Consider the following 13,600-nt stretch of genomic DNA (forward strand, 5'->3'; position numbering starts at 1 on the left):
ACGTTCACACGGGCTGTCTGCTATTGGTTGGCTGTCTAGTCAGCCTGGCTCTCATTGGCTGGCTGCCTATTCCACTTAGCTCTCATTGGCTCTTTAAGTAGAGGCTCTGGAGTCCAGGGTTGTTCCTGCTCTTTAAGTAGAGTCTCTGGAGTCCATGGTTGTTCCTGCTCTTTCAGTAGAGGCTCTAGAGCCCAGAGTTGTTCCTGCTCTTTCAGTAGAGGCTCTGGAGTCCAGGGTTGTTCCTGCTCTTTAAGTATAGGCTCTAGAGCCCAGGGTTGTACCTGCCCTTTAAGTAGAGACTCTAGAGCCCAGGGTTGTTCCCCTGCTCTTTAAGTATAGGCTCTAGAGCCCAGGGTTGTACCTGCCCTTTAAGTAGAGACTCTAGAGCCCAGGGTTGTTCCTGCTCTTTAAGTATAGGCTCTAGAGCCCAGGGTTGTACCTGCTCCTCTCTATGTAGAGGGTTTAGATCCAATAGTTTTTCCTGCTCCTTTAGTAGAGGCTCTAGAGCCCAGAGTTGTTCCTGGTCCTCTTTAATAGGAGGTTCCAGAGGCTAGTCACATTAGGTTATGTTAAACCTTCTATAAACTGCACACTCTGCTGCCAGGAAAAAGAAATACACAACAAATACACTATACCATTCAAGATAGTGAATGTTGTAAAATAATTATTATTCAACTTTCTATCCAAAGTATTTATAAATAGATAAAAGACAGCATTGGAAGAAAGGATCATTATTGAAATAATACCTCTACAAATATAACGAACTGAAACACAAAAGCCTGAAATGAGGTAGGAATCAACATGGTTTGGATAAAAACACAGCAAACAGAGGACATAGTATGTGGGTGTGTGTGGGTGTATTGTGACAGAAGGTGTGTGTTTTTGTGTTTGGAAGATTCTGGAGCAAAACAGGAAAATAGTTGCAAATCCTAGAGAGCTTTACATGTTGTGCAGATATGGGATATTCATTTTAAAATAGATTATAAATATAGTTGATTTATCTATTGTCCTATCATGATGGAGCGGTCTCTAACCATATACCCTAGACACCCACCTGATGGACCCACACACTAAGCAGAAGTTCTTATCTGTAGGCCTGCTGTAAGTAGCCTATATGCAGCCAGGACAGAAAGATGAATGCGGTCAGAGACCTGATAAAGCAGCACAGCCCTCTCAAGATTCTGAGCCTGCCTGACAGGGGGGGTCCGACAGTGGTTCTGAGCCTGCCTGACAGGGGGGTCCGACAGTGGTTCTGAGCCTGCCTGACAGGGTTGGTGGTTCTGAGCCTGCCTGACAGGGTTGGTCCGACAGTGGTTCTGAGCCTGCCTGACAGGGTTGGTGGTTCTGAGCCTGCCTGACAGGGGGGGTCCGACAGTGGTTCTGAGCCTGCCTGACAGGGTTGGTCCGACAGTGGTTCTGAGCCTGCCTGACAGGGTTGGTGGTTCTGAGCCTGCCTGACAGGGTTGGTGGTTCTGAGCCTGCCTGACAGGGTTGGTCCGACAGTGGTTCTGAGCCTGCCTGACAGGTTTGGTGGTTCTGAGCCTGCCTGACAGGGTTGGTCCGACAGTGGTTCTGAGCCTACCTGACAGGGTTGGTGGTTCTGAACCTGCCTGACAGGGTTGGTCCGACAGTGGTTCTGAGCCTGCCTGACAGGGGGGTCCGACAGTGGTTCTGAGCCTGCCTGACAGGGTTGGTGGTTCTGAGCCTGCCTGACAGTGTTGGTGGTTCTGAGCCTGCCTGACAGGGTTGGTGGTTCTGAGCCTGCCTGACAGGGTTGGTGGTTCTGAGCCTGCCTGACAGGGTTGGTCCGACAGTGGTTCTGAGCCTGCCTGACAGGGTTGGTCCAACAGTGGTTCTGGGCCTGCCTGACAGGGTTGGTCCGACAGTGGTTCTGAGCCTGCCTGACAGGGTTGGTGGTTATGAGCCTGCCTGACAGGGTTGGTGGTTCTGAGCCTGCCTGACAGGGTTGGTGGTTCTGAGCCTGCCTGACAGGGTTGGGGGTTCTGAGCCTGCCTGACAGGGTTGGTCCGACAGTGGTTCTGAGCCTGCCTGACAGGGTTGGTCCAACAGTGGTTCTGAGCCTGCCTGACAGGGTTGGTGGTTCTGAGCCTGCCTGACAGGGTTGGTGGTTCTGAGCCTGCCTGACAGGGTTGGGGGTTCTGAGCCTGCCTGGCAGGGTTGGTGGTTCTGAGCCTGCCTGACAGGGTTGGTCCAACAGTGGTTCTGAGCCTGCCTGACAGGGTTGGTGGTTCTGAGCCTGCCTGACAGGGTTGGTGGTTCTGAGCCTGCCTGACAGGGTTGGGGGTTCTGAGCCTGCCTGACAGGGTTGGTCCGACAGTGGTTCTGAGCCTGCCTGACAGGGTTGGTCCAACAGTGGTTCTGAGCCTGCCTGACAGGGTTGGTGGTTCTGAGTCTGCCTGACAGGGTTGGTGGTTCTGAGCCTGCCTGACAGGGTTGGTGGTTCTGAGCCTGCCTGACAGGGTTGGGGGTTCTGAGCCTGCCTGGCAGGGTTGGGGGTTCTGAGCCTGCTTGGCAGGGTTGGGGGTTCTGAGCCTGCCTGGCAGGGTTGGGGGTTCTGAGCCTGCCTGGCAGGGTTGGTGGTTCTGAGCCTGCCTGACAGGGTTGGTCCAACAGTGGTTCTGAGCCTGCCTGACAGGGTTGGTGGTTCTGAGCCTACCTGACAGGGTTGGTACTGCAAAGCCAAAGCCCCCTGATGGGAGAGCATAATATACAAGGAAATTCTCAAAGCTGCTAATGAGAACCTTGACGACCTTGTAGCGAGCCGGTGGGGATTCCGGTGGGGGGCCCCCACCCAGGCAGTGGCAGTGCTGGCAACACTAGCTGCGGTAACTCATGGGGAGGGGGTCACACTCGGACAATCAGAGAAGGGGCAAGCTATTGTGGCCCCGGTGGCACAAAATCATTAAAAGGTCTGACTGCAGAGATGCTTGGGGAAATGGTCACAACGGGGGACCAGCGTGTCTGTCTTTCAGGGGAAAGGGGTGTATCTGATCTCCATCACCTAGGACTTCACATTGGTTAATCAAATCTCCACATTCTTGCTCAATTTTGCATGACTTCTCAAACAACTTATCTCTTGAGGCTTGGGGATGGAACATCTGTTGAACATCTGAGCTTGTGGTTGTTTGTGGGGAAATTGTGTGTGTGTGTGTGTGTGTGTGTGTGTGTGCGTGTTTCCCACATCTGTTGCTATGAGGTAATGATGTTAGGGATAAATATAGGATGAATCACAATAATTGTGAATGCTTGCTAAAAATTGTATTTTTGTAATATCAATCCTGGTTATAGGTAACAATCCTTCGCATGAACTGCCAAATTTTTTGCGCATATTATTAATTAATTGTGGAAATAAATTAAGATATACAAGATTTTTTTATATATACTTTTGAATAACTATATACAATATAATGGAGGTGAGGGCGGCTGGAAATGCTTGTGGCAGTTAATCTGCTTCTGTTATGTGGGTGGCACTGGGAGCTCTTTATAAAGGATGGGTCCCCATCACTCAGAGGCCAGGGATCCAGCTGGACAGGGTGGTCTGCCAGTCACTGGGAGCTCTTTATAAAGGATGGGTCCCCATCACTCAGAGGCCAGGGATCCAGCTGGACAGAGTGGTCTGCCAGTCACTGGGAGCTCGTTATAAAGGATGGATCCCCATCACTCAGAGGCCAGGGATCCAGCTGGACAGGGTGGTCTGCCAGTCACTGGGAGCTCTTTATAAAGGATGGGTCCCCATCACTCAGAGGCCAGGGATCCAGCTGGACAGGGTGGTCTGCCAGTCACTGGGAGCTCTTTATAAAGGATGGGTCCCCATCACTCAGAGGCCAGGGATCCAGCTGGACAGGGTGGTCTGCCAGTCACTGGGAGCTCTTTATAAAGGATGGGTCCCCATCACTCAGAGGCCAGGGATCCAGCTGGACAGGGTGGTCTGCCAGTCACTGGGAGCTCTTTATAAAGGATGGGTCCCCATCACTCAGAGGCCAGGGATCCAGGTGGACAGGGTGGTCTGCCAGTGACTGGGACGACCTGGGATCCAGGTGGACAGGGGTGGTCTGCCAGTCACTGGGACGACCTGGGATCCAGGTGGACAGGGGTGGTCTGCCAGTCACTGGGACGACCTGGGATCCAGCTGGACAGGATGGTCTGCCAGTCACTGGGACAACCTGGGATCCAGCTGGACAGGGATGGTATGCCAGTCACTGGGACGACCTGGGATCCAGGTGGACAGGGGTGGTCTGCCAGTCACTGGGACGACCTGGGATCCAGCTGGACAGGATGGTCTGCCAGTCACTGGGACAACCTGGGATCCAGCTGGACAGGGATGGTATGCCAGTCACTGGGACGACCTTGGATCCAGCTGGACAGGGATGGTCTGCCAGTCACTGGGACGACCTGGGATCCAGCTGGACAGGGATGGTCTGCCAGTCACTGGGACAACCTGGGATCCAGGTGGACAGGGGTGGTCTGCCAGTCACTGGGACAACCTGGGATCCAGGTGGACAGGGGTGGTCTGTCAGTCACTGGGACGACCTGTGATTTGTTTGTATTGTTGTAAATAGTTAGATACTACTGTACTCTTGGAGTTAGGAAAACATGCATTTAGTTAGATACTACTTCACTGTTGGAGCTAGAAACACAGCCATATAGTTATATACTACTGCACTGTTGGAACTAGGAACACAAGCATTTAGTTAGATACTACTGTACTGTTGGAACTAGGAACACAAGCATTTAGTTAGATACTACTTCACCTTTGGAGCTAGAAACACAATCATTTAGTTAGATATTACTGCACTGTTGGAGCTAGAAACACAAGCATATAGTTAGATATTACTGCACTGTTGGAGCTAGAAACACAAACATTTAGTTAGATACTACTGCACTGTTGGAACTAGGAACACAAGCATGTAGTTAGATACTACTGCAATGTTGGAACTAGGAACACAAGCATTTAGTTAGATACTACTTCACCTTTGGAGCTAGAAACACAGGCATATAGTTAGATACTACTGCACTGTTGGAACTAGGAACACCAGCATTTAGTTAGATACTACTGTACTGTTGGAACTAGGAACACAAGCATTTAGTTAGATACTACTGTACTGTTGGAACTAGGAACACAAGCATTTAGTTAGATACTACTGTACTGTTGGAGCTAGAAACACAAGCATTTAGTTAGATATTACTGTACTGTTGGAGCTAGAAACACAAGCATTTAGTTAGATATTACTGCACTGCTGGAGCTAGAAACACAAGCATTTAGTTAGATACTACTGTACTGTTGGAGCTAGAAACACAAACATTTAGTTAGATATTACTGTACTGTTGGAGCTAGGAACACAAGCATTTAGTTAGATACTACTTCACCTTTGGAGCTAGAAACACAATCATTTAGTTAGATATTACTGCACTGTTGGAGCTAGAAACACAAGCATATAGTTAGATACTAATGTACTGTTGGAACTAGGAACACAAGCATTTAGTTAGATACTACTTCACCTTTGGAGCTAGAAACACAATCATTTAGTTAGATACTACTGCACTGTTGGAGCTAGAAACACAACCATTTAGTTAGATACTAATGTACTGTTGGAACTAGGAACACAAGCATTTAGTTAGATACTACTTCACCTTTGGAGCTAGAAACACAGGCATATAGTTAGATACTACTGCACTGTTGGAACTAGGAACACAAGCATTTAGTTAGATACTACTGTACTGTTGGAACTAGGAACACAAGCATTTAGTTAGATACTACTGTACTGTTGGAACTAGAAACACAAGCATTTAGTTAGATACTACTGTACTGTTGGAACTAGGAACACAAGCATTTAGTTAGATACTACTGTACTGTTGGAACTAGGAACACAAGCATTTAGTTAGATATTACTGCACTGTTGGTTCTAGAAACACAAGCATTTAGTTAGATACTACTGTACTGTTGGAACTAGGAACACAAGCATTTAGTTAGATACTAATGTACTGTTGGAACTAGGAACACAAGCATTTAGTTAGATACTACTTCACCTTTGGAGCTAGAAACACAAGCATATAGTTAGATACTACTGCACTGTTGGAACTAGGAACACAAGCATTTAGTTAGATACTACTGTACTGTTGGAACTAGGAACACAAGCATTTAGTTAGATACTACTGCACTGTTGGAGCTAGGAACACAAGCATTTAGTTAGATACTACTGTACTGTTGGAACTAGAAACACAAGCATTTAGTTAGATACTACTGTACTGTTGGAACTAGAAACACAAGCATTTAGTTAGATACTACTGTACTGTTGGAACTAGAAACACAAGCATTTAGTTAGATACTACTGCACTGTTGTAGCTAGGAACACAAGCATTTAGTTAGATATTACTGCACTGTTGGAGCTAGGAACACAAGCATTTAGTTAGATATTACTGTTGGAGCTAGAAACACAAGCATTTAGTTAGATACTACTGCACTGTTGGTTCTAGAAACACAAGCATTTAGTTAGATACTACTGCACTGTTGGTGCTATAAAAACAAGCATTTAGTTAGATATTACTGTTGGAGCTAGGAACACAAGCATTTAGTTAGATACTACTGTACTGCTGGAGCTAGAAACACAAGCATTTAGTTAGATATTACTGTTGGAGTTAGGAACACAAGCATTTAGTTAGATACTACTGCACTGTTGGTGCTATAAAAACAAGCATTTAGTTAGATATTACTGTTGGAGCTAGGAACACAAGCATTTAGTTAGATACTACTGTACTGTTGGAGCAAGAAACACAAGCATTTAGTTAGATACTACTGTACTGTTGGAGCAAGAAACACAAGCATTTAGTTAGATACTACTGTACTGTTGGAGCAAGAAACACAAGCATTTAGTTAGATACTACTGTACTGTTGGAGCAAGAAACACAAGCATTTAGTTAGATACTACTGTACTGTTGGAGCAAGAAACACAAGCATTTAGTTAGATACTACTGTACTGTTGGAGCTAGAAACACAAGCATTTAGTTAGATACTTCTGCAATGCTGGAGCTATAAACACAAGCATTTAGTTAGATACTTCTGCAATGCTGGAGCTATAAACACAAGCATTTAGTTAGATATTACTGCACTGTTGGAGCTAGAAACACAAGCATTTAGTCAGATACTACTGCACTGTTGGTGCTATAAAAACAAGTATTTAGTTAGATACTTCTGCACTGTTGGTGCTATAAAAACAAGCATTTAGTTAGATACTACTGTTGGGCAAAGAAACTCAGAAGGGGTGATGATATTAATTTACAGTCATTTTGATCCGAATGTGCAAATTGTCCAAACAGATCATCAAGGTAGATGGATTATTTGAAATATATTATTGGACCATAAAAAGATATGGCTCATTAATCTATATGGTCCAAATTACGATGATCCACGCTTCTTGAAAATAAATAATCAACCCTGCAAGCAAAACACTAGACTATATTATTACGATGGGAGATTATAATACGGTTTTAAATACCTTAATGGACCGTAAAGGAAATCACACTACAAACTATCACCCTCACGCTCTTAAGGAAATCACACTACAAACTATCACCCTCAGGCTCTTAAGGAAATCACACTACCTGCTTCCTAACGCCCTGTGTCTCCACATGATTTTGCTACCATGGAAATTAAAATCCCTGTCTATTTGTGGAAAACTCAGCCTGATTAACTCTTTAGTCATATCCCAGTTTAACCTGAAAAACTCTTTAGTCATATCCCAGTTTACCCTGATTAACTCTTTATTCATATCCCAGTTTACCCTGATTAACTCTTTAGTCATATCCCAGTTTACCCTGATTAACTCTTAAGTCATATCCCAGATTACCCTGATTAACTCTAGTCATATCCCAGTTTACCCTGATTAACTCTTTAGTCATATCCCAGTTAACCTTGTTTAACTCTTTAGTCATATCCCAGTTTACCCTGATTAACTCTTTAGTCATGTCCCAGTTTACCTTGTTTAACTCTTTAGTCATATCCCAGTTTACCCTGATTAACTCTTTAGTCATGTCCCAGTTTACCCTGATTAACTATTTAGTCATATCCCAGTTTACCCTGATTAACTCTTTAGTCATATCCCAGTTAACCTTGTTTAACTCTTTAGTCATATCCCAGTTTACCCTGATTAACTCTTTAGTCATGTCCCAGTTTACCCTGATTAACTATTTAGTCATATTCCAGTTTACCCTGATTAACTCTTTAGTCATATCCCAGTTTAACCTGATTAACTCTTTAGTCATATCCCAGTTTACCCTGATTAACTCTTTGGTCATATCCCAGATTACCCTGATTTACTCTTTGGTCATATCCCAGATTACCCTGATTTACTCTTTAGTCATTTCCCAGTTTATCTATTTGCTTATGGTTTTGCCTACACCTAGCGACCTGCTTTTGAAATTATATGAGAAAAAAAGATTCCATTTGATTTGGAATGGCAAGCCAGACAACATTTAACAGGCCTATTTATATAACAAATATGAATTTGGAAGGCAGAAATGTTTCAATATTAAAACATGAGACCTCTCACTAAAAACTTCAGTCATACAAAAGTTATAATTAAATCCAAACTGGTTCTCTACCAGATTAGTAAGAATGTCTCACCCCATGTTCAAAAATAGCCTTTTTCCCTTTATTCACATTACAACCTCTTGGTTTTTGCTCTGACATGCACTGTCAACTGTGGGACCTTATATAGACATGTGTGCCTTTCCAGGTGTGCCTTTCCAGGTGTGCCTTTCCAGGTGTGTCTTTCCAGGTGTGTCTTTCCAGTTGTGTCTTTCCAGGTGTGTCTTTCCAGTTGTGTCTTTCCAGGTGTGCCTTTCCAGGTGTGCCTTTCCAGGTGTGCCTTTCCAGGTGTGTCTTTCCAGGTGTGCCTTTCCAGGTGTGCCTTTCCAGGTGTGCCTTTTCAGGTGTGCCTTTTCAGGTGTGTCTTTCCAGTTGTGTCTTTCCAGGTGTGCCTTTCCAGGTGTGTCTTTCCAGGTGTGCCTTTCCAATTGTGTCTTTCCAGGTGTGTCTTTCCAGTTGTGTCTTTCCAGGTGTGCCTTTTCAGGTGTGCCTTTCCTGGTGTGTCTTTCCAGGTGTGCCTTTCCAGGTGTGTCTTTCCAGGTGTGCCTTTTCAGGTGTGCCTTTTCAGGTGTGTCTTTCCAGTTGTGTCTTTCCAGGTGTGCCTTTCCAGGTGTGTCTTTCCAGGTGTGCCTTTCCAATTGTGTCTTTCCAGGTGTGTCTTTCCAGTTGTGTCTTTCCAGGTGTGCCTTTTCAGGTGTGCCTTTCCTGGTGTGTCTTTCCAGGTGTGCCTTTCCAGGTGTGCCTTTCCAGGTGTGTCTTTCCAGGTGTGCCTTTCCAGGTGTGCCTTTCCAGGTGTGTCGTTCCAGGTGTGTCTTTCCAGGTGTGCCTTTCCAGTTGTGTCTTTCCAGTTGTGTCTTTCCAGTTGTGTCTTTCCAGGTGTGTCTTTCCAGATGTGTCTTTCCAGGTGTGTCTTTCCAGGTGTGCCTTTCCAGGTGTGTCTTTCCAGGTGTGCCTTTCCAGGTGTGCCTTTCCAGGTGTGTCTTTCCAGGTGTGTCTTTCCAGTTGTGTCTTTCCAGGTGTGTCTTTCCAGTTGTGCCTTTCCAGGTGTGCCTTTCCAGGTGTGTCTTTCCAGGTGTGCCTTTCCAGGTGTGCCTTTCCAGGTGTGTCTTTCCAGTTGTGTCTTTCCAGGTGTGCCTTTCCAGGTGTGCCTTTCCAGGTGTGTCTAACCAGGTGTGCCTTTCCAGTTGTGTCTTTCCAGTTGTGTCTTTCCAGATGTGTCTTTCCAGTTGTGCCTTTCCAGGTGTGTCTTTCCAGGTGTGTCTTTCCAGTTGTGCCTTTCCAGTTGTGTCTTTCCAGTTGTGTCTTTCCAGGTGTGTCTTTCCAGGTGTGTCTTTCCAGTTGTGCCTTTCCAGGTGTGCCTTTTCAGGTGTGCCTTTCCAGTTGTGTCTTTCCAGGTGTCTTTCCAGGTGTGTCTTTCCAGGTGTGTCTTTCCAGGTGTGTCTTTCCAGGTGTGCCTTTCCAGGTGTGCCGTTCCAGGTGTGTCGTTCCAGGTGTGTCTTTCCAGGTGTGCCTTTCCAGTTGTGTCTTTCCAGTTGTGTCTTTCCAGGTGTGTCTTTCCAGTTGTCTTTCCAGGTGTGCCTTTTCAGGTGTGCCTTTCCAGGTGTGTCTTTCCAGGTGTGTCTTTCCAGGTGTGCCTTTCCAGGTGTGTCGTTCCAGGTGTGTCTTTCCAGGTGTGCCTTTCCAGTTGTGTCTTTCCAGTTGTGTCTTTCCAGTTGTGTCTTTCCAGGTGTGTCTTTCCAGTTGTGTCTTTCCAGGTGTGCCTTTTCAGGTGTGCCTTTCCAGGTGTGCCTTTCCAGGTGTGTCTTTCCAGGTGTGCCTTTCCAGGTGTGTCTTTCCAGGTGTGCCTTTCCAGGTGTGTCTTTCCAGGTGTGTCTATCCAGGTGTGTCTTTCCAGTTGTGTCTTTCCAGGTGTGTCTTTCCAGGTGTGTCTTTCCAGGTGTGCCTTTCCAGGTGTGCCTTTCCAGGTGTGCCTTTCCAGTTGTGTCTTTCCAGGTGTGTCTTTCCAGGTGTGTCTTTCCAGGTGTGTCTTTCCAGGTGTGCCTTTCCAAATCAAGTCTAATCAATTGAATTTACCACAGGTGGACTCAAATCATGTTGTAGAAACATCTCAAGGATGATCAATGGAAACAGGATGCACCTGAGCTCAATTTCGAGTCTTATAGCAAAGGGTCTGAATACTTATGTAAATAAGGTATTTCTGTTTATTTTTTTATACATTTGTAAACATCTGTGTATACACTGCTGAGGATTTGTATTTATTTAATCCATTTTAGAATAAGGCTGTAATGTATCAAAATGTTGAAAAAGTGAAGGGGTCTGAATACTTTCAGAATGCAAGTGAAAAGAAGGAAGCCTTTACAAAATAGAAAATATTCCAAAACATGCATCTGTTTGCAACAAGGCACTAAAGTAGTACTGGCAAAGCAATTTATTTTTTGTCTTTAATGCAAAGTGTTGTGTTTGGGTCAAATCCAATACAACACATTACTGAGTACCACTCTGCATTATTTCAAGCATAGTTGTGGCTATGCTATGGGTATGCCTGTAATCGTTAAGGACTGGGGAGTTTTTCAGGGTAAAAACAAACAGACAGTGGGAGATGAATTCACCTTCCAGCAATAATCTAAAACACAAGGCTAAATCTACACTGGAGTTGCTTAGCAAGAAGACAGTGAATGTTCCTGAGTGGCCAAGCTAGTTTTGACATAAATCTACCTGAAAATCTACAGCAAGGCCTGAAACTGGTTGTCTAGTAATGATCAACAACCAACTTGACAGAGCTTGAATATTGTTTTTAAGAATAATGGGCAAATGTGTAGAAACCTCTGTAATCGCTGCCAAAGTGTTGACAAAGGGGTGTGAATAGCTATGTAAATGAGATATTTCTGTATTTAATTCAGATTTTTTCCCCAAACATTTCTAAAAACATGTTATCATTATTGTCATTGTGTGTAGATGGGTGAGAAAACAGATATGTAATCCATGTTGAACTGGGAATAAGTCAAGGGGGTTGAATGCTTTCTGAAGTAACTAATACTTCAAACACTATTTCACAAATCATGAGTCACTTTTCCCATCTGTGTGTTGGGGCGGCAGGTTAGAGTGTTGGACTAGTAACCGAAAGGTTGCTGGATCGAATCCCTGAGCTGACAAGGTAAACATCTGTCATTCTGCACCTGAACAAGGCAGTTGACCCAGGTAAAGGTCAAATCTATTGTTTTAAATATTGGTAAAGTCTAGCCAATCTAGAACACTCAGAGCTGGTTTCCTGGACACAGATTTAGCTAAACTCAAGCCAGGATTCGACTGCGGATTTGGACAATGCCATTTAAAGGTGACATCCGATTGGGCCTACATATGCAGTGTTTACAGTGAATGTGGTTTCTATGAACGTGGGAGCATTGCCTTTTTAAAGGTGCATTGCAGACAAAGCACAATCTGAATTCTGGCTTAAGACAACAAATAAGTTCCAGACAAAGAGGTAGGCGTACCTGTTGAGGAATGGGTCATTGCTGTTGGTGGTCATGATTCGGGCGTCCTGGCCCATCCCAGGGGACGACACGGGGTTAAGGGTTCCCCCATCCTGCTCCATACTGGTGGGCAGTTGGTTCCTCAGAGCAAGCTCCTTCAACACACAACATACACATTACACATGTTAGTGGATCATATACACATTACACATGTTAGTGGATCATATACACATTACACATGTTAGTGGATCATATACACATTACACATGTTAGTGGAGCATATACATACACATTACACATGTTAGTGGATCATATACACATTACACATGTTAGTGGATCATATACACATTACACATGTTAGTGGAGCATTTACACATTACACATGTTACTGGATGATATACACATTACACATGTAAGTGGATCATATACACATTACACATGTTAGTGGATCATATACAGATTACACATGTTAGTGGATCATATACACATTACACATGTTAGTGGATCATATACACATTACACATGTTAGTGGATCATATACACATTACACATGTTAGTGGAGCATATACACATTACACATGTTAGTGGATCATATACACATTACACATGTTAGTGGAGCATATACACATTACACATGTTAGTGGATTATATACACAATACACATGTTAGTGGATCATATACACATTACACATGTTAGTGGATCATATACACATTACACATGTTAGTGGATCATATACAGATTCCACATGTTAGTGGATCATATACAGATTACACATGTTAGTGGATCATATACACATTACACATGTTAGTGGATCATATACACATTACACATGTTAGTGGATCATATACACATTACACATGTTAGTGGAGCATATACACATTACACATGTTAGTGGAGCATATACACATTACACATGTTAGTGGATCATATACACATTACACATGTTAGTGGATCATATACACATTACACATGTTAGTGGATCATATAGACATTACACATGTTAGTGGATCATATACACATTACACATGTTAGTGGATCATATACACATTACACATGTTAGTGGATCATATACATATTCCACATGTTAGTGGATCATATACACATTACACATGTTAGTGGATCATATACACATTACACATGTTAGTGGATCATATACACATTACACATGTTAGTGGATCATATACACATTACACATGTTAGTGGATCATATACAGATTACACATGTTAGTGGATCATATACAGATTACACATGTTAGTGGATCATATACACATTACACATGTTAGTGGATCATATACAGATTACACACGTTAGTGGATCATATACACATTACACATGTTAGTGGATCATATACACATTACACATGTTAGTGGATCATATACAGATTACACACGTTAGTGGATCATATACACATTACACATGTTAGTGGATCATATACAGATTACACATGTTAGTGGATCATATACACATTACACATGTTAGTGGAGCATATACACATTACACATGTTAGTGGATCATATACACAT

General features: G+C 43.9%; 1 protein-coding gene across 1 annotated transcript in view; it reads right to left on the bottom strand.

The window, feature by feature from the left end:
* The window catches only part of LOC110503298 (Yes1 associated transcriptional regulator), an 80,340-nt gene that overhangs the window by 9,880 nt on the left and 56,860 nt on the right, over positions 1 to 13,600 (bottom strand). The window contains exon 6 of the mRNA XM_036961713.2: positions 12,097 to 12,230. Within this exon, the coding sequence (XP_036817608.2) occupies positions 12,097 to 12,230 (134 nt within the window). The remainder of the gene's footprint in view (positions 1 to 12,096; positions 12,231 to 13,600) is intronic.

This window comes from Oncorhynchus mykiss, chromosome 24 (assembly GCF_057628025.1).
Source record: "Oncorhynchus mykiss isolate SJ-2025 chromosome 24, ASM5762802v1, whole genome shotgun sequence".
Taxonomy (NCBI): domain Eukaryota; kingdom Metazoa; phylum Chordata; class Actinopteri; order Salmoniformes; family Salmonidae; genus Oncorhynchus; species Oncorhynchus mykiss.